The following is a 25,626-nucleotide window of genomic DNA, read 5'->3' as shown; positions in this document are numbered from 1 at the left end:
CGTACTTGCGTTTACCGTCTTAACTGTTACAAACAGTGCTGCTTTTTTTATACAACAAAATGCAAAAAGCCATTCACATTTACATATTTTAGATTCATGAAATAGTATTTAATGTAACTTTTAGAGAATCATGCAGCACAAATGTCCACTATGTGAATATTTACAGACAAACTACGTTCATGTTCATATGCCCAGGCAGTCTGTAACAGTGACAAAGGTGTTTTGGTGGGTCAGTTTAATGTGCTACTGTTTTCTGACGGGCGCTACACAGATCAAGACCAAGAGAAAGACAAGCTGTGTCGGCAAAGCAAGACTTGCACTCGCGGGCTATATCGGCGACATTTAATCCATGCCCTTTACCTGAAGAAGACTGTAAATACTGCTAAAGACTGCAAAATCCTTCTGCCAACAGAAAACAATAAAAAAGGCCCGTCTAACAGCAATCCACACTTTCTATGTGATTGTCCCCTACACTGTTTTGTGCTCGTGGCCACTTGTGTGTGTTTAAAAGTGTGCGTTCATGCGTGTTTATTTGGCACTTCGCAGGTCCGGAAAGAATTCCCTCCTGGGCCGAATCTGGACCGGAGTCCGGACTTTGAAAAGGGCTGCTTTAAACTGTTGCAGCCATTCAAATTGTTTTCAAGTGGTAAAAAGGTAAATAAATATTTATTTTCCTTTCTTTATAACGTCAGTTTAGAAAATGTTTTGAGTATTTCTTATTTTTTCTTGCTCAGGCACAGAATCTAGTTTCATAAAAGGCGGGTATGAAACTGCTTAAAATTCTTCACATTCAGCTCATTCAGTCAAAAAGATACTTTGAAAATTTCCAAATTGTTAAAGTCTGCAATCGGACAATAAAGCAGTTTATCAATGAAAGTTAGCATGGTTCCAATAAACATGAGTTTGAAGGCACCAGGAAACCTTAAGCCTCCATCGTTTTCCACAACTGCAACCTCCCTGGAGTCTCCCAAGTACCAGATGCCAGGTTCTCTGAGAATTTGGTAAAGGTAAAGAAAGCACGATAACATGACCCCACTTCAAAAATCACAAACTTAAGCATAATAATTGGTCCAAGACATACAGTCATGTCCATAAATATTGGGACATCGACACAACTCTAACATTTTGGGCTCTATACACCACATCTATACATCTATGAAACCCAGCGTCTGGTGATGTCTCTGCGTTCCAGACTGCAAAAGATTTGCAACCAACTATTAAAAAGTGAAAGTTTAATTTATGATTATTATTCTGTCCCATTACTTTTGGTCCCTTAACAAGTGGGAGACACATATGCAAACTGTTGTTATTCCTACACCATTCACCTGATTTGGATGTAAATACCCTCAAATTAAAGCTGACAGTCTGCAGTTAAAGCACATCTTGTTTGTTTCATTTAAAATCCATTGTGGTGGTGTATAGAACCAAAAATGTTAGAATTGTGTCGATGAGACCTGACTGTACATGAAGACAAATTTTTTCAAAAATGTTATGAAAAGATGAAATGAGAGTAACTCTTGATGGACCAGATGGCTGGGCCCGTGGTTGGTTCACATAACAAGCAACTTTTTCACTGCAAGTCGCCCGGGGCTGGTGATTAGGTTGCTAGTGGGTGTTCCCACTATTGGGTATGCTCACTGCAGGAGCTGTGTAAAGAAGAATCACGCTAGCTCCCATCTTCTCTTCTATTTGCTGTCGCTTCCCAAGGTTGCTCTTCAGTTGCATAAATTAAAATCTTTCTCAACTTTGTTACATTGCTAGACATGCCCCATCCAGTCATCAACAGCTCCTGTCGCTCGTTTTGCCAGAAGTTGCCAGCTCTCCATTGAAAAGAATGGGATCATGTTGCTTTGGACTTTTCCTTTCCCTTTAGCCTGCCTGCCCCTCGTCCACTTTCAGAGCCCCCCTCTGCCCTCCCTCCCATGTAGGACTTTGTTGGCGCGAGGGCACAACTTTTTCGGGTGGGGGGAGTTATGTCACAGTCATGTTACAGTATATTTTGTCTAGGTTTAATTCTGTGGTCCTGTTTTGCCTGTGTTCCCTCAATTGTTTCCATTGTTTTTAATTAGTTCACAACTGTTTCTGTTCTCCCTGATAACGTTTGCCATTGTGTATTTATGCCCTGTGTTTTGCCCTGTTTGGTTGTCCGGTATTGTTTTATGTTAACGTTTGTTTTACCTGATTCTTCTGTTATTATTTGCGGATTTTTAAAACAACTCTATTCAGAATAGTTCTCCTCGTCATGTGCATTGGGTAGTCGCTACACGTGACACTAACAAAACTGTTAGCACTCAATTCTGCTGCCTTTTGGTTAACTTGCTTAAATGAAAATGGGTAAGAGAAGAATATAAAAGTATTTATTTAAGTTACTAAAACAAAGACAATGTGTTTTCTCAATCTGCCATTACCGTCACCAAGTAAAACTGAAAAGTAAATTGCTTCTTTTCTCCAATCTGCCTTTATTTTTTAAAGATAATAGACATACACAATTGACCTACTGGCCACCCATATGAATTAAACGGAGTAGTATTTAAAATCACAAATAATCACTATTATATAAAATATTCTGTAAAAGAAAACTCTAAAAATATTCCTATTGTCAGATGAATGATTTAGTCACTAAAATGGAGCAACATTCAGAACACAAGCTTTACAGTTCAGTCCGAAACCTGACAGTGGTGTTCTTCATCTTTTGTTTGTAGACTTCATCAAACTGTTCATTTTGTGCCACAGTGAAGTGATTTTTCCAGTCTCCAACTTTACCTTTTAGAACACAAATAAAAGCAGAAAATCAGGTGAAAGACTTGAGTGTTGTTATTAGGATGAGTTTAGATGAGAGGATCCCACTAACCTTTCCTCATGAAGGGTGAGATCTTGAAGTCCATAACAGGGAGAGTGGAATAATTGGTCATCTTGTTGTTTTTCATGGCATCAAAATGAACTCCTTTTGTTATTTTCTCTCTCTCCTCGGGTGAAGTCGATAATCCCAAGAAGGAGCACAAGCGTTCCACCTCACGTCCGGTGTCCTGACAGAGTCGTGCACACAACACACATTTAACACATTGTACTGTATCTGAAAAAACAATGTTACTTCATTAATATATCTTACTTCAACCAAATCCTCATAGAACAAGTACTGTAAGTTAGAATATGTCTGTTTCTTCTCCCACCATCCGCTGACATGGTCAAACCACGGACCAAACACATCTTTGGAGTATAAGGATCATGTTAAAACAATAAACTTTTTAAGATTCTTAAATTTACATTTATGCATTTGGCAGATGCTTTAATTCAAAGTGACTTACATTACATTGTATTATACATTTGTTTCCGACTATGTGCAATCCCCTGAGATCGAACCCAACCCCTTGACATTGCTAGTGCCATGCTCAAACCACGGAGCCACAGGAAAGTTTCCTTCATGATCAGCATATAACCTGAAATATTTATGTCTTCTTTTGACTTAGCACCCACCTTTTTTTATAAATGTACTCTTCTCAAGTCTTAATAGTCTCTTTGTCACAAATCCTGTCTTTGGACTTGTTCACTCACTCACCACCAGAGGTCACCGCACACCACTTGGACTCATGTGCCACAAAAACTGTCATAATACACCCTGGACTGCATCCCCCATAAGGTAGGTCAAGTATATGGTGCACATAAATATTAACTATATGAATATTAACTATTCTGTCTGAAATAGGTATACATTGAGAAAAGCAGTATAGTTATCAAATTTATACATGTTTGAATATGATCTTAAGATGTGACGATGTGCAGGGGAGGAGAATAATATTTGCGTCAGGTTTAGTGGATAAAACACTTCCGCAAACGAAACATGTGTATCCTCGCTCAGGAGTCCTCAGAAGTCCTCCTCTCTCCTCGCCTCCTCCCAGTCCAATAAGAGAATTGAGACTTAAAGATGACTGTGCTCGATCGGTTTCCGAGTCATAGGATGGAGGACGGAGGAGCGAGGAAATGAGGAGGCATATTGAGAAGCACCCCTAATCTTGTATGCATTTATCACAGTAGTTAGTGATAGCATCTTTACTAGTCTGGTTTATCTTGTCGTGCCTTGGATTCCCCGTCTTGCCTGCTCTCTGTTTGCCCTAGACTATTGCCTGTTTTACTGGATAACCCTATCATCTTGACCCTCTGGATTACATTTATATTTGAATTTAGACATTTAGCAGACACTTTTATCCAAAGCGACTTACAAAGAGTTTAGGAGCAATAAGTGATAGTTCATACAGGAGCCATAATACATTAGGTGCCGATACAAAGTTACTGGTTTCAACAAAAGCTAGACCACTACCTGTAGAGAGAAAGGGTTAGTGTTTTTTTTTTTTTTTTCATTTGTTTGACAAGTATTCACAGAAGAGATGGGTTTGAAGTAGTTATTTAAATGTTGTGAGAGATGTGGTTGAACGGACAGAGTTAGGAAGAATGTTCCACCAGAAAGGAGTTACTGCCCTTATGGGAAGGCAATACAAGACGCCGCTGGTTTGCTGAACGCAGGGATCTTGATGGGGTGTAGGAGTGCAGGAGAGTGTGGAAGTAAGCCGGTGTAGATCCAGTGATAGTCCTGTAGGCAAGCATTAGTGACTTGAATCTGATACGGGCTGAAACCGGTAGCCAGTGAAGAGATTGTGGTATTGCCAAGATGGATGTTGAAATCGTGTTGGACCGTAGGGTGTGCCGGAAACACGAGTAGTTCTGTCTTGGCAGGGTTCAGCTGGAGGTGATGCCCTTTCATCCAAGCTGAGATGTCCTCGAGGCAGGCTGTAATCCGAGCTGCTACAGTGGCATCATCTGGGTGAAACGAGATGTAGATCTGGGTGTCGTCTGCATAACAGTGATATGAGAAGCCATGTGCCTGTATGATGGGTCCCAGTGATGTCGTGTAGATGGAAAAAAGCAGCGGTCCAAGCACCGACCCCTGAGGGACCCCATTGATCATGTGGTGAGCAGTGGACAGCGAGCCCCTCCATGACACCCTGAAGGATCTGTCGGAGAGGTAGGATTTGAACCAGGGGAGGGTAGAGCCTGAGATTCCTAGTGATGACAAGGAATATGTTTGCCGTTGCCTGATTTAGCCTGCCTTTGGACATTCTCTTACTTTTTCTATCTTGACCAATTTGCTGCTCCCTGACCTTGGTGTGTACATTAACTATGTTTCTTAATAAAGCTGTGCATATGGATCTGAACATGTCTATCCCTATGTACTCCATTACACACTTCCTAAATCCTGACATTTAAAACTTGGACTGTATTATAAATAATAAGGTCCACATGTATCATTTGCAAGATACAACCATATTTTTATGAAAACTGGCAACAAAAAAATGTCACATCTAACCTTCCTTAGTAGCCTAGAAAATACATAATGCTCAATAATGCAGAAGCCATTTTAATATATAAATTCACATGGAAATATTGACCACACCGAGAAACCACATGACTGACCAAAACAAAATCAACTGGTGAGCTTGACTTCATGCTGCGCTACGCAAAGCAAATGGAGAGACTTGCCACAGTAGCTGAAACAAGACATCTGCTGCTTTCCATAGTGTCCGTCGTACTTAAAACATGAATACAGAAAACATGAATGCAGCTCTAATTTAGATGTGAAATCTATAAATCGCATATGTGTTTAAAATTGTACGTAGCTGAACAGTTTCCTTGTAAACGATGTCTGCTTAATGTAATTAACCTGGCAAGGTCCAAGTCCTTTACAAACGGTAAGTTTGGTTTATATTTTCAAAAACCTGCAGTACTTGTGCAAACAAAAGTGCGTACGTCTGCTCAGAACCTGACGTGTACACACATTTTATAAATAAGGCCCAGGTTTAAGTAATTTGCATACATTTTATTTGTTGCAAATAGTCAACACACTCTTTATTGGCAGAGCATCTGCGCATAACTTGAACATTCCCGTCACTGAGCTACAAACAGAGGTGTGCTGGACTGGTTTGGTCACACACCGGCCGAGAGTCGCAGCTCTGCATCTGGGACAACTCAGCCATACAAATACAGTTCATATTCAGTTGTTTTTTTTATTTCTGTAAGACTGGTCTTATGTTTTGGCAGTAGTTTTGAAGTATTGTAAAATTGACATAAATTGAAGCTCTGTGTACTATTTTTGTGAATTGCCCAACATGCAAAATTATTTAAGGTTAATACAAATTGCATGTGACTGTTCCTATTTACAACAGTAAATAAATGCCATTTAAAGTTCAAAATGTATCACTGTTTATTGCTTATTTTCAAGCTTACTGAATTTATGATATGTAAATCATATACAGTATTGTTCAAAATAATAGCAGTACAATGTGACTAACCAGAATAATCAAGGTTTTTAGTATATTTTTTATTGCTACGTGGCAAACAAGTTACCAGTAGGTTCAGTAGATTCTCAGAAAACAAACAAGACCCAGCATTCATGATATGCATGCTCTTAAGGCTGTGCAATTGGGCAATTAGTTGAAAGGGGTGTGTTCAAAAAAATAGCAGTGTCTACCTTTGACTGTACAAACTCAAAACTATTTTGTACAAACATTTTTTTTCTTCTGGGATTTAGCAATCCTGTGAATCACTTAACTAATATTTAGTTGTATGACCACAGTTTTTTAAAACTGCTTGACATCTGTGTGGCATGGAGTCAACCAACTTGTGGCACCTCTCAGCTGTTATTCCACTCCATGATTCTTTAACAACATTCCACAATTCATTCACATTTCTTGGTTTTGCTTCAGAAACAGCATTTTTGATATCACCCCACAAGTTCTCAATTGGATTAAGGTCTGGAGATTGGGCTGGCCACTCCATAACATTAATTTTGTTGGTTTGGAACCAAGACTTTGCCCGTTTACTAGTGTGTTTTGGGTCATTGTCTTGTTGAAACAACCATTTCAAGGGCATGTCCTCTTCAGCATAGGGCAACATGACCTCTTCAAGTATTTTAACATATGCAAACTGATCCATGATCCCTGGTATGTGATAAATAGGCCCAACACCATAGTAGGAGAAACATGCCCATATCATGATGCTTGCACCTCCATGCTTCACTGTCTTCACTGTGTACTGTGGCTTGAATTCAGAGTTTGGGGGTCGTCTCAAAAACTGCCTGTGGCCCTTGGACCCAAAAAGAACAATTTTACTCTCATCAGTCCACAAAATGTTCCTCCATTTCTCTTTAGGCCAGTTGATGTGTTCTTTGGCAAATTGTAACCTCTTCTGCACATGCCTTTTTTTTAACAGAGGGACTTTGCGGGGGATTCTTGAAAATAGATTAGCTTCACACAGACGTCTTCTAACTGTCACAGTACTTACAGGTAACTCCAGACTGTCTTTGATCATCCTGGAGGTGATCATTGGCTGAGCCTTTGCCATTCTGGTTATTCTTCTATCCATTTTGATGGTTGTCTTCCGTTTTCTTCCACGTCTCTCTGGTTTTGCTCTCCATTTTAAGGCATTGGAGATCATTTTAGCTGAACAGCCTATCATTTTTTGCACCTCTTTATAGGTTTTCCCATCTCCAATCAACTTTTTAATCAAAGTACGCTGTTCTTCTGAACAATGTCTTGAACGACCCATTTTCCTCTGCTTTCAAATGCATGTTCAACAAGTGTTGGCTTCATCCTTAAATAGGGGCCACCTGATTCACACCTGTTTCTTCACAAAATTGATGACCTCAGTGATTGAATGCCACACTGCTATTTTTTTGAACACACCCCTTTCAACTAATTCAACTAATTGCCCAATTGCACAGCCTTAAGCGCGTGCATATCATGAATGCTGGGTCTCATTTGTTTTCTGAGAATCTACTGAACCTACTGGTAACTTGTTTGCCACGTAGCAATAAAAAATATACTAAAAACCTTGATTATTCTGGTTAGTCACATTGTACTGCTATTATTTTGAACGATACTGTAAATACACAACTTGTGCCCCCCAGTGAAAAATATCCTAGAATTGCCCCTGCATTGGAATAAACTCTTGCACTATTTAATGGCATACGTCACAGTGACGTGTTTTTGCCGCCTGTTCAAGTTTTCTAACCGGAATGACTGCTACAAGTCCATCGCCAATCGGTCTGTGCAGAACCATGTGAAGTTGAATGTTAAGAAAAGTTCACCACAAATCAAGACAATACAGTACGTCCAAGAAATTACAGAACATTTTTTTAATAGTTTCAGGTGGATGTCTTATTGAGATATCGTTCACTTTCACAACTGTGTTACTTACTTTTGCCTTCCATAAATTTCCCTAAAAAGCTGTTCCAGTCTCCCGGTTCAGGCTGTACCATGTTCATTCGATCAAAATGAAAATAAGAAACTGCATTGTCTTTTGCATTACGGGCTACATACACCACCTGAATAAATGAAAAAATGTGTTACAGAAGTGCACTATCACAAATGCATTTATTAAGCTCTTGCCTTCTCTTCACATGCTTTATTTTCATTTCAGATGTTAAAAGAACTTAAGACAAAATGGAATCATTAGTTTCACCTCAATTTAAATCATGTTGCAAAAGCAAAGCATGCTTTGGTTAACCATTAGCTTGGTATAGGAATACTATGCACTCCAAAACCTAGTAAAAAATACAGTGGTTATAAGAATAAAAATCCTGGTTTTGTGGTATTTTTTTGGGGGGATAATATTGCCAAAAGAGCAAAGTTATTCTTAGGTACAGTATATTCAGGATGGCATACCACACCACTGAATTTACTGCAGGGCAAATGTATGAATGCAACTGTAAGTATATTTACCCTTGAGTTTTGCTCCCAGAAGGACTTAGGCACAAACTGAACAGGTAAATGAGTTTTGATGAGGCGGGGAGAAGTCTTCAGATTATCAGCCTTGTCTGTCCCTGAAAGTGAGAAATGTTGTTCTACGTTAAAAGTGTTTATCTTTCTACATAGGTTACAAGATAGTTACATAATAGCCTCCATGCAATTGTCAATGTTGGTTCAATTGGTTATTGCCAATCCAGTTTGTGAATTAACTTTTAAAAAACTTATTAAGAGCATTGTTTTCTAATTAAACTGGTTGTTTTGTCAGTTTAACTAATTAAGACACCAACATCTAAAAAAAGCTTACCAGAAATTCAGCAGGTCTTTCAAACAGCTAAGCAAGCTAAGTTATCCAGCAAAATTTCTTTATTATAAGGTTTTTCTTGAATGCTTGATTCTGATTGGCCAGTTGCGACATTCCAAGGTCTGTTATTCCCTCATAAGAACTGATCAAAACTAATAACACATGGTCATCTTGACCGATACAACTTGTATGTTTAGAACCACTCCAACAAAAAATACCATGTGGCACCATTTTGTGAGTAAAACACTTGACAATCATGATATGCAATTGAAGATTTCAACATGTACGGTAAAAAGAAAACATTTCAGCTATGGATAGACTGCTGTGGCGAGGCGCAGTCTCAGGATCAGCGTCGCCGAAATCAGGGACGATCCCCGCCGCCAGAGACAGCTGCCCAGCCGCCCGACCGAGCTATCCAGCTGCCGGAGAGTCCTACATAGCCACCCGAGTGCACAGCCCAGACGCCAGAGAGCGTGGCCTAGATACCAGAGAGTTTGGCTCAGCCGCCGGAGAATGCTGCCCAGCCGACAGAGGACGCTGCCCAGCCGTCCGAGAGCTTGGCCTAGAAGGGAGTCCCCATCATGGATTAGCCAGCGATCCCGTCCGTCTTCCAGCCTGTCAGTCCGTCATCCAGTCAGTATGGGTCAGAATGGCAGGCGACATTAGACCCCTACCACCCCTATCATCTTCCCGAGCTTTCCGGGTACCAGGTCGACGCTTAGGGGGGGGAATGTGTCGTGGCGCAGTCTCAGGATCAGCGTCGCCTGGGAAACGGCCCGGGCATAAAAGCTGCCCGCACTCTGGGTCCTGACGCTGACAACGCTTACGCTGTGTCTTTCCTATCCCCGAGGGCGAGCGAGGCCAGCAAGGGAAACACGAAGGACCAGATTTCAACAGCACAGAACGGCAGATGGCATTTCACGAGCACCCCAGGTGTCACCTTTTTGGACTGAGTATTTTAAGTTTTATAATAAATGCCCACTGCAGCGTGACATGGCAGTAAAGCGTGACCTGCCCCCTCTAAAACTCCAAGCACCCTAAAAAAGTATAGGAAGGCCATGGATTTGCCATCACGGAGCAGTGTCACCGAAGTGGAATAAATATTATCTTGCGTTTTTTATGAGATTTATTTAAACTAGTGTACCTTGACATGCATATTTCAATCCTGCCATATGGAGATAGAATTTGATCAAATTGTCATGCCTCACAGGACCACAATGTCTTCTTTGAGCATGAGGAAGGTTTCCTTTAGTTTTCCTTTTAGTTTGTAGTGTGTTTTACCACTACAGTCTGAATAAGCAGTCTAAGGCATGTTTATGGTCCTTGAGGAAGTTTGTTGATTGGGTCTTTGTCCACTCCGGTTCTCCATTTACCATCTGCAAAGGCAGATGGGGAATTTACATTGACCCCCAAGCCCACCACAGAAACAGAGCTTTTGGTAGCGCCCGCCAATAATTACGAGATGGAGAAGCATCCTACCCCAGAGTGCGAGCCTCTGAGCTTTTGCCTGGTTATTGACTGGGACACTGAACCAGTCCCAACCTTGGACTCTTTCACTTTTAATCTGCTATTATTTGTTTCATAGTCAGTCCTCTCCCACACTGTGTCCAGCCCACCCCATAGGATCTGGACTCTCTGCTGGCTCCATCTTCCCCACTGGTCCTGCCCAGTTACACAGTTCCTGCCACCCTGTGTTTCTTGTATTTAATTTACCTTTTATTTTGTGTTTAGATCCAGCTGTAGTGTATCATTATTACAGAACAAGTCACCACCTCAGCCCTTTGATACTACCAACTCTACCCTGGTCACCTTCACCACCGTTCTTTCTTGTGCTTTTGTCATTTGTTGTTTGTCTTTTTAAAGTACGTTTAAATGTGCGTTCATCATCATTAGCCTACAAGTAATAAAAATGCCTATAATAGACCTTTATTTTCTAGAAATTAAGAAAGTGGAATGTTATCCAATGAAAAACAAGTAGTTCAATATATACTCAAAAGATGCACTATGATGAAATATAAATAAATACAGATCTGCACGTTAAAAAATTCAAAAAGCAATGCCCCATATATTTATAAAATATAAGATTTGGAATGAATCAAGACAGTTATACTTGTTAATTTACAATTGGAATAAATCTCATGGGAATCCCAACACAGTTTAGGGGTAGTCAGTGGTGCCTCAGAAATCTAAGATGCTAGAATTCATCCAAATATCTTTATTTGAGATACATTTATACAGGTTTGGAACAATTTGAGGGTGAGTGAATGATGACAGAATTTTAATTTTGGGGTGGACTATCCCTTTATTCTAATCCAACCACCTAATCTTACTACTATGGGTTAACTACACGACATGGATTAATTTATAACCAAACTCATGTTCATATGGTACCCAACCATGGGTTGAAAAACAACCCAGAATTTTAAAGAGTACTATTATCTCTGACCTGATGGCATAATTTGAAAGCAGGACTCCAGGAATGGCACCCTCATGTAGATAGGCTGTGAAGTCTGCCGTTCTGGAGCATCTTTACCAAAATACAGAAGGTCCAATATATAAGAAACCCAAGTGGTACCTAGTTGGACAATGGGGAGAGAGAGAGAATCTGACGGTCATTCATGTTAGACGATGACTGCCAAACATATGAAACATGCTGACAAACTACTGTAACACTTCAGTGTGGATTGCTTTGTTATTCTGTCAATAAAGCATGTTTTTAAAGGACAGGAAATTAGTAGACTAAATTAGACTTGACTGGTGCTTTTTCGAAAGATTCTTTGATGGAAAACAAGTGTCAGTGTCTGAAGCCAAACACAGTAAATGACAACTCTCAGAATATTTTGAAGCATGATAGTAATGAGGTTCATGACAATGTTGAAGGTAACCTATTTGTCAGTTATGGTGACCCATACCCGAAATGTGACCTTTGCATTAACCCCATCCAGAGAGTAGTGAACACACGCACAGCAAGTGGTGAACACACATACGCCCGGAGCAATACGCCGCTATCACTGCAGTGCCCGAGGAGCAAGCAGGGGTAAGGTGCCTTGCTTAAGGGCACCTCAGTCGCTGACCGCCGGCTAACTTCTGGTCACGATTCCGACTCGCTAACCATCAGGCCACGACTGCCTATGTTCATGACATTGACATATTTTTTGGCCTTAATAGATTTTCTATTTGATAGGACAGTGGAGAGAGAGACCGAAAGTTATAGGATGAGTGGGAGCAATAGGAGCTGAGAAAGGACAACGAGCCGGGACTTAATCTCGGGTTGCCCGAAGTGCTGCAACACGTGGACCACATGCACAGACTCTAGGTTAACTGTGAGGTTGGCAGTTGCCCAAAGATATTTGTGACAAGGCTATAATAGGGATTAAAATGTCTTTGCTTTATTTAAGTATTAAGTGCCTAATGTAGCCATATGCTGACCAGAGTCAACATAAAATATCAGCACTTTATTCAGCACTCACCTGCTTTGGGGTAAGTGGCGATCAGAATGTCATCTGGTCTTGCCTGGAAGTTCTTCACATTTTCCCAGTTGTCAGTGAAGTAGTGGATCATAGAAATGCCCTCAAAGTCTATCAGCTCGGGCCTAGACAGTTTTGGCTGCAGAATTGAAAATTGTACACAAAATAAACTAACATATAATGTACTTTTGAAATCACTTGAAAAGGCAGTTTAGACATGGGAATTGTGAGGAATTCCAGTCAGGATTTAAACAATATCATAGCACAGAGACTGCTCTCTTTAGATTCACAAACGATTTGCTGATGTCATCTGATCATGGCTGCACCTTTCTATAAGTGTTATTCAACCTTAATGCTCTCTGTTACCCTATTGACCACTATATTTTTCTAAATAGTTACTGGCATTACTGGCATTGTTCTGGCACAGTTCTCATCATATTTAACTGACAGGTTCATAGCTGTAAATGAAAGTGTCATAGTCATACTGATAATAAATTCAGTGTGAAGAGCCATAGGGCCGAGGAAAGCTGCTTTTCACACTGTGCATGCTGCCCTTGAGAGCTATAAGTAAGAGACATGGCCTTTGTTCCATTCAGAAGTGATCATCCCTTTGCCCTACTCCCTTTGAAAAGTAAAGTGATGTGTTAACTCTAGAGGGAAAAACACTATTGTATCTCTTAATCTGTCCGTTTCAAATTTAAAGGCACAGGTGTTTCATGCATTCTGACTTATTTACAATGTTAAACGGAATGTCTTCTCATCCTTGACATGGTCAACTTTATTGCTGTACAACTGTTTTACTTAATATTTCTTTTCTCGATACACTCCCCCAAAATTTGTAGCTTTTGGGATTTTTTTCTCTCTCATCCAAAGGACCTGCAAAGTTTTTTGTTGTTGTTGGGAAGCGAGACACATAACTGATATTGATTGATGTGTGTGTGAGTGGGGTGGGAGGTAACCGCATGCAGATGGTGACTGGTAGATCTTTTGCCAATCAGAGGCAGAGTAGAGCGGGTTTTCACACACAGTCTTACAGAGTACACAAATGCCCAGGGGTGTATTCCACAAAGCTTGGTTAATTTATCGTCAGCTAAACCCTGAACTCTCGGTTGATTAACCCAAACCTTGCTTACTCGGGTTATGTCAGTTCCAAAACACCTGAGAAGAGTAAGTTTAATCAACCTCCCGAAAGATACCCAGAGTTAACGTGCGCTCACAGAAACAACATGAAGACGTTGTCAAAGGATCAAAGATTTCAGGAGTCAACATGGAAACGACAGGGAATCTTAAAGTTAATGACTGTAAAACAACGTTATAAATTAGAGTTTTTTGCACAAAAGACGTAAATCTGCATCAGTGTATAAAGTGCTGGGGTAAAAATTATGAAATTTAATTTTTTTGTGTGTGTTTATAAAACTATAAATGTTATTTTTAAAAATTAAAATGTAATTGTTTAATTAAATATATAAATATTTTAAATATTATACACATTAATTTATTTTTTTATTATTTTTTTCACGGATATCTTTGTTACATTTGTTGAAATGTTTGCAACTGTTATTTTAACATGTTTACCATGGTATTTTACCCAAATTGGGTTGTGTATATGTATCTAATTTTGAAGGCAGTCTTACCCTCTTTTTGTTTCTTCTCTGTAGCCTTTATATATCCCTTTCAAATACACATACATTTTGTTTTTTTGTTTGTTTCTTTTGACTTTGTTGACTTTGGAAATCGCAACCTTTGAGTTTTAAATCCGGCTCTCTGAGCATTAGACCACAACTATCTTTGACCCAATGCATCAAATATTGCATAATAAGTGGTAAAGAGTAATGATATGCATTTCTTGGGAGTTAAAATACTTCACTATTAACATCCTTTAACTTTTGGAAATTGAAAGATGTGTATATTTATCCGGTGATATTTAGAGATGTTTTAATAAACCTAATTTAAAGTATATACAATATTTAATATAAATACATAAAGTTTAACAATAACATCTTATTTAAAGAACATTTCATTTTAAAAAGTTAAAATTAAAAACTAACTAACCCTTAAACTTACCCAGGTATGTCACATAACCAGCTTTCTGGTTTACACCCCAGGAGTCAGAGAGCGACAGCAAGAGAAACAAGAACAAATGTAGTTTTCGAAAACGGGAATTATAAATGTAGTGGGATTACCCCTTTAAGAGTAGTTTGCGTGGCCCCTTTAAAAATAGCGGAGCATTAAGTGGGTGGGTACGTCAGGTAATCACGTGCCTATATAGACTCGGGTGAGTTAAGTGCTTCATGACATTGTATCGATGTGACCTGTTAGTGTAGGTCTTATATCTCTTTCACTCCTCGAGAAAGGTATGTTCTGTTAAATCGGTGGCTCATAGACGGGAGGGAAATATAAATCTAGAATATGGGTGTTCGGGGGAATTTAACTCAATTCACATGTTTGCTTAATGTGCTAGCTTGATTTAATTGTAGATTAGCCGGGTGTGTCCAGACATTACTAGTGAGCATGTGTGAGTGAGTGTCTTGCACGTGAAAGATAATATTATGTTTCCCTTACCCGGTTTGTGTGACTATAAATCTGAGAGGAGTGGGGAGGGAGCAAACGAAAATGTCTTTTGTTTTTCAGAAGTTGCCAGCTGCTGTTTTGCTGTGGTTAAAATATCGCTTCCAGTTTGGGACGCGGGATTCTCTTGTCGCATGGAACGCTCGTGATTGCATTGCACGATCCTGATTGCGTGGGATGTTCGCGATTGCCTTTAATGTCTGATCAACGCTCACGTTGGATGCGCTCTTAACCCCGCGGGCATTGACTCTGGCGCCACTGGGTTCGCTGGCGTAAACTCATGGATTTGTGTTTATTCGTTGTCTGTGTGTTTTGTTTAAATGTGTGTGTAATGGAGTAGAATTGAAATTGTATTTTTTTGGATTGCTTTATTGTATTTTGTTTATTTTATTCTTATTCTTATTAGGTATTCTTGATTAACCAATTTATTTATTTTGTTTATTTCGTTATTTGGGTTGGTTATATTCTTTGGTGTCTTGCTTTACATTAATGCTGCTCTATTACTGATGGTTTATCTGCTCTGTTGTTCTTTTGACCTTGGTTTATTTGATGGGTGTTGAGTGGGTTTAAATTATATTTTTCTTGGGTTTGATTGGTTTGAAGTTGTTTGATTTTGTATTTATTTTCTGAATTGATCGGTGAAATGTTTAAGCAAAGAAGCCAGAAACCAACTTTAATTTATTTTGTTGTGAATTGTCCCTTTGTATATTTTGTTCGTTTTGTGTGTGTTTGGCCAGTGTATGTGTGGCAGGAACCGTCTAACGAATCCCATTGGGATGATTCATTCATATTGATTAAATTTGTTCATTTATGTTGGGCTCTAAGAATTTTTAGTAACTTTGCTAAATAAATTTGTAGTCTGTGGTTTTGTCTCTGCTCGTCCTTTTCATTTAGTTGAAAGTCTGTAATGGGGAGGCTCAGAAGCTAGGGTCTGAGTACGGGCTTTACCAGTGTAAGTTAATGATCGTCATACGGTCACATAAAGTGCAATTTATGCCCAGGAAGAAAAAGGCTTCACGCAGGTGGCAAGTAATTCTAATCTCAAGAAGCACCCCACATTGTCACATGCCTCTACAAAATTATTAGCGGAGACCTTGCCCATACGTTTCCCTTTGAAAACAGAGTTTTCGTTTTAAAACGGTCTTTGACCACACCAGCGTTTTCAAGTGTTTTCCAAATGCTGCCTATCCAAACTGAAATGAGCTGAAAACGTATAAATCCTGTATGTGCAGTAAAACAAGACGCTACTGCCTGTGTGGGTGTTTGTTGACTTTCTGCCTTTGTCACAACAATGTAAAGCAAAGCACAGAGACTTTGTTTAAAAGAATGGAATGAGGCAGGAATGCCGATACGTGTAGTGCTAAACTATATCGTTTCCAAAGCAAAAGTGAAACCATACCCCCTGTCAAACAATAACGGCAAGTAATTCAACATTCCATTTACTAAAATGCAATCTCAAGTTTGCACGAACGTACATTCCGCTATCATACTGAAAAGTAGTCAAAACATTAAGAGCACTCCTTGTTATTAAACTTTTTACTTTTGTAAAAAAAACAGGCTAAGTGGTACAGTATGTCCAGCAGTTGTGAAGTTGGTACATGTCTTTAAAAGCATAATTTATAGACTTATTTTCGACAAGTTGTGATCCGTGCAATAAACAGTAAAGTTTTAAACTATTCTATTGAGTTTATTGTTCCAGTATAGTAATAATTATATTTACAATAATAAAACTGTGTAACATGTTAAATGTAATAGTTGTCTCTCACATTGACCCACAGCAACATTAAAATGTAATACTAATAACTAATAATTAGATTAGTGTGCAATATTTTATACAAATAATTAATATTTAGTTTCCATGTCATTCATTTAACATATTTAATATTTGGGGCATCCAAGTTAGTTAAGTATTATATCTTATTAAAGTATTATGTATTTCTAACTAACACGTTTTTTTAAAGATGTTTTTACTCACTGAGGACATGTCAAGAGTTTCCATTATGATGAATTGTTGTTGCTTGACTCTGTTCTTGTCAAATGTTTCGGTCAGTTCTTCACCGTTGTTGAACTAGATTTCATTCTGGCATGGAACTCTGAAGTCAGTTTATTTTATCCGCCCTCTCTCTCTCTGAACTTTGTCAGTTCAAACAGCCCTACCTACTTTCAGTTCTACTGAATTACAAACATATAAACAGATGTTATGTTTCCTTATCTTTTTCTTTGATCTCAGACTTTTGTAACCCTCTTATACACATAAAATCATACATATTACTAAATGCTCCATAGCCACAGTGAAATCATTTTATAATCCTACCATGATTTTTCAGAGCACTGATCTAAAATGAACTAAAACAGTAATTACAGATTATATTAAGTAGTTTAGCCTGTTATGTTATGGAAACAAGATTAAAGCAGCACACAATACAGTGTCCAGGTTTAGTGTGGCCCATCTTTGAGTTGTTAAGACGTTAGGCTTATATTGTATAAGCAGTGTGTTTTTGTTGAAGACTTCAGGAAGTTTACTTTCCCCCCAGAGGACCAGTATTACGAAATGCTCTGAGACACAAAGGGTTTGAGGATCTAAATGCAGCTTTATTGAGATAAACAGGCAGTAGGTCAGGGCAGGCAGCAAACAATCATAAACTAGGTCACAGGCGATGGTCGGCTGTTACCTAATAAAAACATAAAAGTAAATGCAGAAATGCAGTTGTAACACTTAACAAGACTTCGCACTGAATGATAGAATGGACCAGGTATAAATAGACACAGTTAACAAGACACAGGTTACAACAATGGCTGATTAGTCTGTGCAAAGGGTTATGGGGAATGTAGTGTGTGTTGGCAGACCGTGTGATGAGGGGACTTGAGGGTAAACTGCAGCTGGTAACTGTGACATAGCTCCCCCCTTAAAGAAGGGCTTCCGTGTGCTCTAAAACAGTCCAGGAGGGTGGTGGAGTGAAGTGAAGGGTAACAGGACCTTGGCATGGACCGTGGAGCAGAGGCGGACCCGGGCCAAGGAGCAGAGGCGGAGTAGTTGAAGTTGACTGACTAGTCAGGAGTCCCTGGTGGCTTCGGCAGTACAGGCTCTTGGACTTGAACAGACTTGGGAAAAAACTTGTTGAATGAACTTGGCACAGGTACAGACTCTTGGACATGACTTGATTCAGGAACGCATTCTTGGACATGACTTGACTCAGAAACGGAGTCTTGGACTTGACTTGGCTCAGGAACGGATTATTGGGCTTGACTTGATTCAGGTTTGTGGACTGCAGCAACCTCTATGGAGCCTGAGAAAAAGAGGATAAGAATAGGAAAGTAGAAAAGTAGAAGACTGTACTAATGGGTCAAATGTTGATGATGCTGAAGAGTTGTGTTTCTAGCTGATTCTTAAAGACAACTGTCTTGAGAAGAAAATATGTAAGAGATGCCAAGAGTCTTGTTGTCTTGTTTGATGTTGCGCTCTGTTTGTGATATTAAGAGGAAGGCATATGTGAAAACTCAAAAAGAGAAAGAAAGGAGAAAGTGAAAGTATGAGAGTAGGGAAAGGAGGGGTTGTTGGATGTGATCACAGAAGGATATGAAATCAGCTGAAAAAAGTGTGTATGTGGCCATTCGTGAAGGAGCAGGGGAGAGGAATGAGTAAGATACCTGAAGAGCTTAATATTGTAAATTCGTGAAGTAAACAAAAAAAAAGTTTTTCCTATTTCTGATTGAGGGGAAAATGTGCTTTTGTGAATTATTTTTGACAACTAATACTGCATGTTGATATGTTGTGACCATTTAAAAATTCTTGGGGACGACCACAGATGATAAGCTTTTTATCTCTCTGATTTTACTTATTCTTATGACTGATTAAATAACTGATTAATTATGATCATAGATAAACTCTAAGTTTTGTGTATCGAGACTCTTTTTATTTGTCCTTTTCTTCAATCAGTGGTCTTCTTGTTTTTTATTTTCATATCTATTATTTTTTTAAACTTTAATTCATGGCTGAAGGTGAGGCAGGCCAAAAAATACAAACCATTGGTCAAGTTTCGTCTGAAACCAAGGAAATGAATGACCATTTCTGGAATGAATGATTGTATATTGATGCAGAAGGAATAAAGCAAACATTCCCAATGGTAAGAGAAAACTGGTACTTGAGCCAGTTGACAGAGATTGAAAACATAGGGTTGCAAGAAACAAAAGGCAAGGAAGTTTCCTAATTTCACAACACATTATTATAGAACCGCAAGGAGCAGCATTACAAGCTGATGATTGTGATTTTATTAAAGAATGGTTCCAGATCTCAGATTTTGTCCCCCATGTCACACTTTATTTAGGAATGGGTTTAGTAAATTAAAGGATTTAGTTCCAATGATGAAAACAGCAAGAGAGATTCCATTTCAGCAGAAAGACAGTTATGAAGATTGTATCGTGTGCCACTATTATTAATGGAATTCCTAAGGATATAGAGGTCGCTCAAACTCTGCTCACAAATGTTCCTCCAGATGTTAAACACTTTACAGTAATTGATCTTTGTTCTGCCTATTTAAGTATTCCATAGGCAGATATTTCAATCAATTGTTAAAAACCTTAATTGGAAGACTTGATGATGGGCAGCTGCGCAGTCCTTGAGTATGTGGATGATCTGTTAATCTGTGCCCCTACACTTAAACAATGTCACAAAGATTCTATTAAAGTCTTGACTAAACTGGCTCAAGGAGGGTATAAGGCCTCAAAAGCAAAATTAAAGTACTGTCTTTATTTTCTTATTTTCATCAACCTCTTTTTTTCTTGACAGTGAACTTGACCTTAACCATGAATCTAAAGCATGTAATAAAATTGGCTGTTGATCACCTTATAAATTATACCAAAGTGTAGTGTCTGTCTTTTTCCACCTACACAAAAATGAATGCATGCATGCCACCACAAGCGGTCAGCGGTGGGCATTCAGTACATCATTGTAAGGCTATGTACTGGACTGTACTAAAGTATAGATTTGTGGTACTAATGTATAAGAGTGTATTAGAGGGTAAATGTCCTCTGTCAATGTCCTGCTCAATAAATAAGCTTCAGCTAGTTGTGTATGTAGCAGAATTAAGAGTCCTTAATTCAAACCAAAAATAGGGTCACATCAGCCACATTTTATTGTCAATACACTGGCTGCCTGTCAACCTTTTTAAAATTGTATTAATATCTTAGAAAGGACAGAATTGTCCAGGTCCCACAATCCGTTGTGTAAACTTCAATCACAAAATGTTGGGCTCTAACAAATAACTTTATATCTAAATCCACACAAGGAGGTAGATCATTCTCCTTTTCTATCAACAATAATGGTATATTCTTTCAAGAATCTGAAATTCAGTCACACTTTCAGAGTTCTGTCCAGACTACTGACCTTTGCCCTTTCTCATGCCACAGGCATCAATTACAGCAACTTCTATAATGCTTTCAAGACACCATTTAATATTAGCACAAAACATATTGGTCATGGAATAGACCACTTGGCATTTTAATAGAATGAAAGAGTTAATAAAACACGACTTACCACACAGTGCAAGGCAAACAATGGTCTTTCAATTCTGCTTTTCCCTACAAACACACACACACACACAAAGTAATTATTATTTGAGTTGTTGTGCTGATAGGGCATAACGTATTGTTTTTTTATCTTTAAAAGATCGAATTAGTCACCGAGACAAGCAAGCAGCATAATAAAATACATTTTTCCTCCTTTATTCTTTGTCCAGTTATTTGATCAAATAGGAAGATCTTCTGCCTTCTACTTTTTCAGGAACCTTGATGATCAAAAAAGAGGGAAAGTTTATAAAGCAATGAATGTCATCATTTGTAGTTGAATCCCCAGTTCATAGTTGTCATTTCATTGTAAGGTGATCTGTGGTCCTGTCCACTTGTGTCTCAGTGAATTTGTCTCTGATTTTTGTGGATCAAGCAGAATGTACTGGGCTGGGTCTCCAAATGCCTTCCTAGCTTAAAGGTGCAATAGGTGACTGTCATCAGAAAAACATTTTGTTACGCTGGTTGAGAATCTCTTCACATCCAGTTCCAGCAATCATTCAGTAAATGGTTCTAAATGTGTTGTATATTTATTTAATATATTCTACGGCGATTTGCAGGGAGGGTGGTGCGTTCACTTTCAGTGCTATCAGGTTAAAGTTAGCATTTTCCAAGAACTCCTACTGCAACTTTAAGTCAGTGATTGACATTAACCACAACCCTTGGACACGGTTTATTTAAACACAGTTAAATAACTAAAGAACAAAATACTGCATTTTGGCTAATGACTACCAATGACCTGATGACCCGAATAAATCTAATTTGCCGAAAGCTAACTTTGTCTGATAGCAAATGTATTCATATTGTGTATTAAGGTAAACCACAGCAAAACAAAACTTACCCTTTCTTTTCTTCTTCACTTTTGGCCCCTCCTGACTCAAGGGCTCGGAGATGGAAGAGGCAGCGGGTGGAGGACAAGACTGTGGGAGGAGGAGATCTGTGGGGATAAGAGATTGAGGGACAGAGGTGGCAGAAGGTGCTGGTGAAATAATTGAGGTTTTTGTCCTTTTCTTCCTTTTTCGCAAAGACTTAGAGCATAGCACCTGAGGTGAGAAGACTGTGGAGGAAGAACAGCAGTAAATGTAGTAGAGGAGGGAGGAGAGAGAGAAACCAGGTTAAGTATAGTCTCGGACTCCTTTGTGAGATTCTTCGACTGTTCCTTGGCGAGTCTCTCCGGTAGCCCTTTGCATCGTCTCAAAAAAAAATCTTGTGACAGGAGTGGGGTGCAGAAAATTCGTAATTATGTCTTCAACCCACTTATTTGAAGCCTTTTTATTTTGTTTCCAATAAATAAAATGGGCTTGTAACCCACTGCCTCAAGTTTCCGCACCTGAAATGAACAAAAAGCAATTCCTACACATTAAACCCACTGAATTATTAGATACACTAGTACTGTATAAAGCAATTGTATTTTAAGGTATAAATGTTATCTTGTTTTTTATACGATCAAAGTTCAATTTCAGATCAGTATCTACTAATGACAACATGACTGACTCATTATTTGACAGAGAACACAACTTAATGTTTAGCACAATTTAAAGATAAAGAGTCTTCTTTGAATGAAATAAGATTAAGATTATGAAGGCGACATCATACTAATAGTCTATGATATTCACTATATGACAAATATATGGGATTTCATTTACACTTCAAATAAGAGACAGCGAGCTACACAAGTACAGGTTAACAAGACGGACGTGGCTCTTAAAAATTCCTTTTGTTTATGGGGGTGTGTGTGTTTGTGGATGAAGCTTAAATAAAGGAGAATGTTGGGAGCTGGCAAATTTGAAGGCCTGATAAGAGAGACAGAGAGAGAGAGAGAGAGCGAGAGAGGCAGAGAGAGAGAGAGAGAGGCAGAGAGAGAGAGAGAGAGAGAGAGAGAGAGAACATTAACCCTTTACATTTTTCCTCAGTGTTGGCAGATCGGGTAGTTTTGAGTTGTAGTTGGTGGAATAAAATGGGCTTGGACAGTTGGCATTTTGATATTTCTGTTGTACGCTTTTATTTCTTTAAGGCAAATGACAGACATGGAAAATGATTTACAACGTAGCCTTCTTTAGAGAACACTTAATTTGCTTTATTGTTTTATATGATGAGCCTCAATATTGTTGTTGTTATTACTTAATTTGAATAGTTTATTATTGGTAGGATTTGTGTGTTTACAATATAATTTTTTTGTTGATTTTGATAAATTAATATAAAACACACCAATCTGGCAACACTGTTCTTCATCTGAACGTTTATAAATGGCTAAAGTGTTGTGATCAAGCTAGCTTTCTGCAATATGGGTAACTGAACACACATCATAATTACAAATCATACAATCTCCTATGATATTACCTGGCATGATCATGATTATTATGTGGAAAAAGTAACAAGCTTGAATTTAATTAGCTATCGTAACTTCGCCAGCCTAAGCGTCACGAAATTGATACCTTGCAATTCTAAAGGTTCTCAACAGAACTTCTTGTACTGATTAAACAGTTTTCGTTCCGTCAATTTTAATGATGGTTCCCATCTGTATTAATTAACGTTAGCTGTTCTGCTTACCGAATGCAAAATCACAGTGGACCTTGGGGTCGCGCCTTGACGTCAGAACCACTGATTTAATGATTTATTAATAAATAAATGAAAATAATAGATACGTAAATAATCAATCAATCAATCAATCAATAAACAAACAAATGCACAAATAAATAAATAAAAGGTTGATTGCATCGCATTGTGCTTATTAATCACGGATTAACTAAACGTAACCACAGCACATTAAATACGTTTATCATCATCAACAAGCCTCCGAAAAAAATACATGACGCCAAAGGGGTAACTAGTGACTTAAATCATGACGCCAAAGGGGTAACCAGTGACTTAAAACATGACGCCAAAGGGGTAACCAGTGACTTAAAACATGACGCCAAAGGGGTAACTATTGGTTACGCCAAAGGGGTAACCAGTGACTTATAACATGACGCCAAAGGGGTAACCAGTGACTTAAAACATGACGCCAAAGGGGTAACCAGTGACTTAAAACATGACGCCACGCCAAAGGGGTAACCAGTGACTTAAAACATGACGCCAAAGGGGTAACCAGTGACTTAAAACATGACGCCAAAGGGGTAACCAGTGACTTAAAACATGACGCCAAAGGGGTAACTATTGGTTACGCCAAAGGGGTAACCAGTGACTTAAAACATGACGCCAAAGGGGTAACCAGTGACTTAAAACATGACGCCAAAGGGGTAACCAGTGACTTAAATCATGACGCCAAAGGGGTAACCAGTGACTTAAAACATGACGCCAAAGGGGTAACCAGTGACTTAAAACATGACGCCAAAGGGGTAACCAGTGACTTAAAACATGACGCCACGCCAAAGGGGTAACCAGTGACTTAAAACATGACGCCAAAGGGGTAACCAGTGACTTAAAACATGACGCCACGCCAAAGGGGTAACCAGTGACTTAAAACATGACGCCAAAGGGGTAACCAGTGACTTAAAACATGACGCCAAAGGGGTAACCAGTGACTTAAAACATGACGCCAAAGGGGTAACTATTGGTTACGCCAAAGGGGTAACCAGTGACTTATAACATGACGCCAAAGGGGTAACCAGTGACTTAAAACATGATGCCAAAGGGGTAACCAGTGACTTAAAACATGACGCCACGCCAAAGGGGTAACCAGTGACTTAAAACATGACGCCAAAGGGGTAACCAGTGACTTAAAACATGACGCCAAAGGGGTAACCAGTGACTTAAAACATGACGCCAAAGGGGTAACCAGTGACTTAAAACATGACGCCACGCCAAAGGGGTAACCAGTGACTTAAAACATGACGCCAAAGGGGTAACCAGTGACTTAAAACATGACGCCACGCCAAAGGGGTAACCAGTGACTTAAAACATGACGCCAAAGGGGTAACCAGTGACTTAAAACATGACGCCAAAGGGGTAACCAGTGACTTAAAACATGACGCCAAAGGGGTAACCAGTGACTTAAAACATGACGCCACGCCAAAGGGGTAACCAGTGACTTAAAACATGACGCCAAAGGGGTAACCAGTGACTTAAAACATGACGCCACGCCAAAGGGGTAACCAGTGACTTAAAACATGACGCCAAAGGGGTAACCAGTGACTTAAAACATGACGCCAAAGGGGTAACCAGTGACTTAAAACATGACGCCAAAGGGGTAACCAGTGACTTAAAACATGACGCCAAAGGGGTAACCAGTGACTTAAAACATGACGCCAAAGGGGTAACCAGTGACTTAAAACATGACGCCAAAGGGGTAACCAGTGACTTAAAACATGACGCCAAAGGGGTAACCAGTAACTTAAAACATGACGCCAAAGGGACCCTGACCAAGCTTCAATATGAGTTGGGAGTGAGAACGTGTTGGTATACGAGAATCACATCATACGCGATCTCAGAAACATTTATGTAATTGATCTTTTGCCGCTATATCTTCAAATATCGTTATCTTCCGCCAAACACGCTTCGTTTTAATAAATCCCTTTCCACTCCGCGCGTGCTGCATCTCTCCCGCCAAATACACGTCGCATAAAGAGCAGCAAACACGTGCTTACTTTAACAACAGTAGTGCAGACACTCAGAGCAGGTAAAAGGACACACAACAGTAAACTAAATGCAGCAATATTACAGTATTTGTACCTGTCAGTCTGTTTACCGTTTGTTATAGGTCTCCAACCTTTCGACAATATTTGTGATATTTTATGAACCATAAAGTTTCTATATACATTTAGCTTTAGTATTATTTATCACTTGTAAACATTTGTGACCCTGTGAAAACGCAGGCTTAACACTCATTATCTAATTAATTATTAGATAAAAAGCATTAAAGATTATTTTCAAGCATTCATTTCAATCTTTTAAAGGGGATTATTCAGTCAATATTGAAGATATTGTTATT

At 39.0% G+C, this 25,626-nt stretch overlaps 1 protein-coding gene across 3 annotated transcripts; it reads right to left on the bottom strand.

The window, feature by feature from the left end:
* Window positions 1-2,435: 2,435 nt before the first annotated feature.
* Window positions 2,436-17,243, bottom strand: LOC130407035 (cytosolic sulfotransferase 3-like). 3 transcript variants are annotated; one of them, XM_056729671.1, is made up of 8 exons: window positions 17,110-17,243; window positions 12,570-12,705; window positions 11,546-11,674; window positions 8,772-8,872; window positions 8,248-8,374; window positions 3,110-3,207; window positions 2,852-3,026; window positions 2,436-2,763 (listed from the first exon to the last, which is right to left on the bottom strand). In XM_056729671.1, the coding sequence occupies exons 1-8, from the start codon at window positions 17,131-17,133 to the stop codon at window positions 2,651-2,653; spliced, it is 903 nt and encodes a 300-aa protein (XP_056585649.1). In that variant the 5' UTR covers window positions 17,134-17,243; the 3' UTR covers window positions 2,436-2,650. The 3 variants fall into 3 exon arrangements, 2 of the variants coding, with proteins under 2 accessions (XP_056585649.1, XP_056585647.1); XR_008904554.1 differs by lacking the exon at window positions 2,436-2,763 and adding an exon at window positions 4,218-5,055 and having other exon boundaries at window positions 3,009-3,026; XM_056729669.1 differs by lacking the exons at window positions 2,436-2,763; window positions 2,852-3,026; window positions 3,110-3,207 and adding an exon at window positions 4,178-5,055.
* Window positions 17,244-25,626: the final 8,383 nt, after the last annotated feature.

Source organism: Triplophysa dalaica, chromosome 18 (genome assembly GCF_015846415.1).
Source record: "Triplophysa dalaica isolate WHDGS20190420 chromosome 18, ASM1584641v1, whole genome shotgun sequence".
NCBI classification, from domain to species: Eukaryota; Metazoa; Chordata; class Actinopteri; order Cypriniformes; family Nemacheilidae; genus Triplophysa; species Triplophysa dalaica.
Note: the sequence above shows the minus strand (reverse complement) of the source record. Positions and strands in the feature narration are given on the sequence as shown.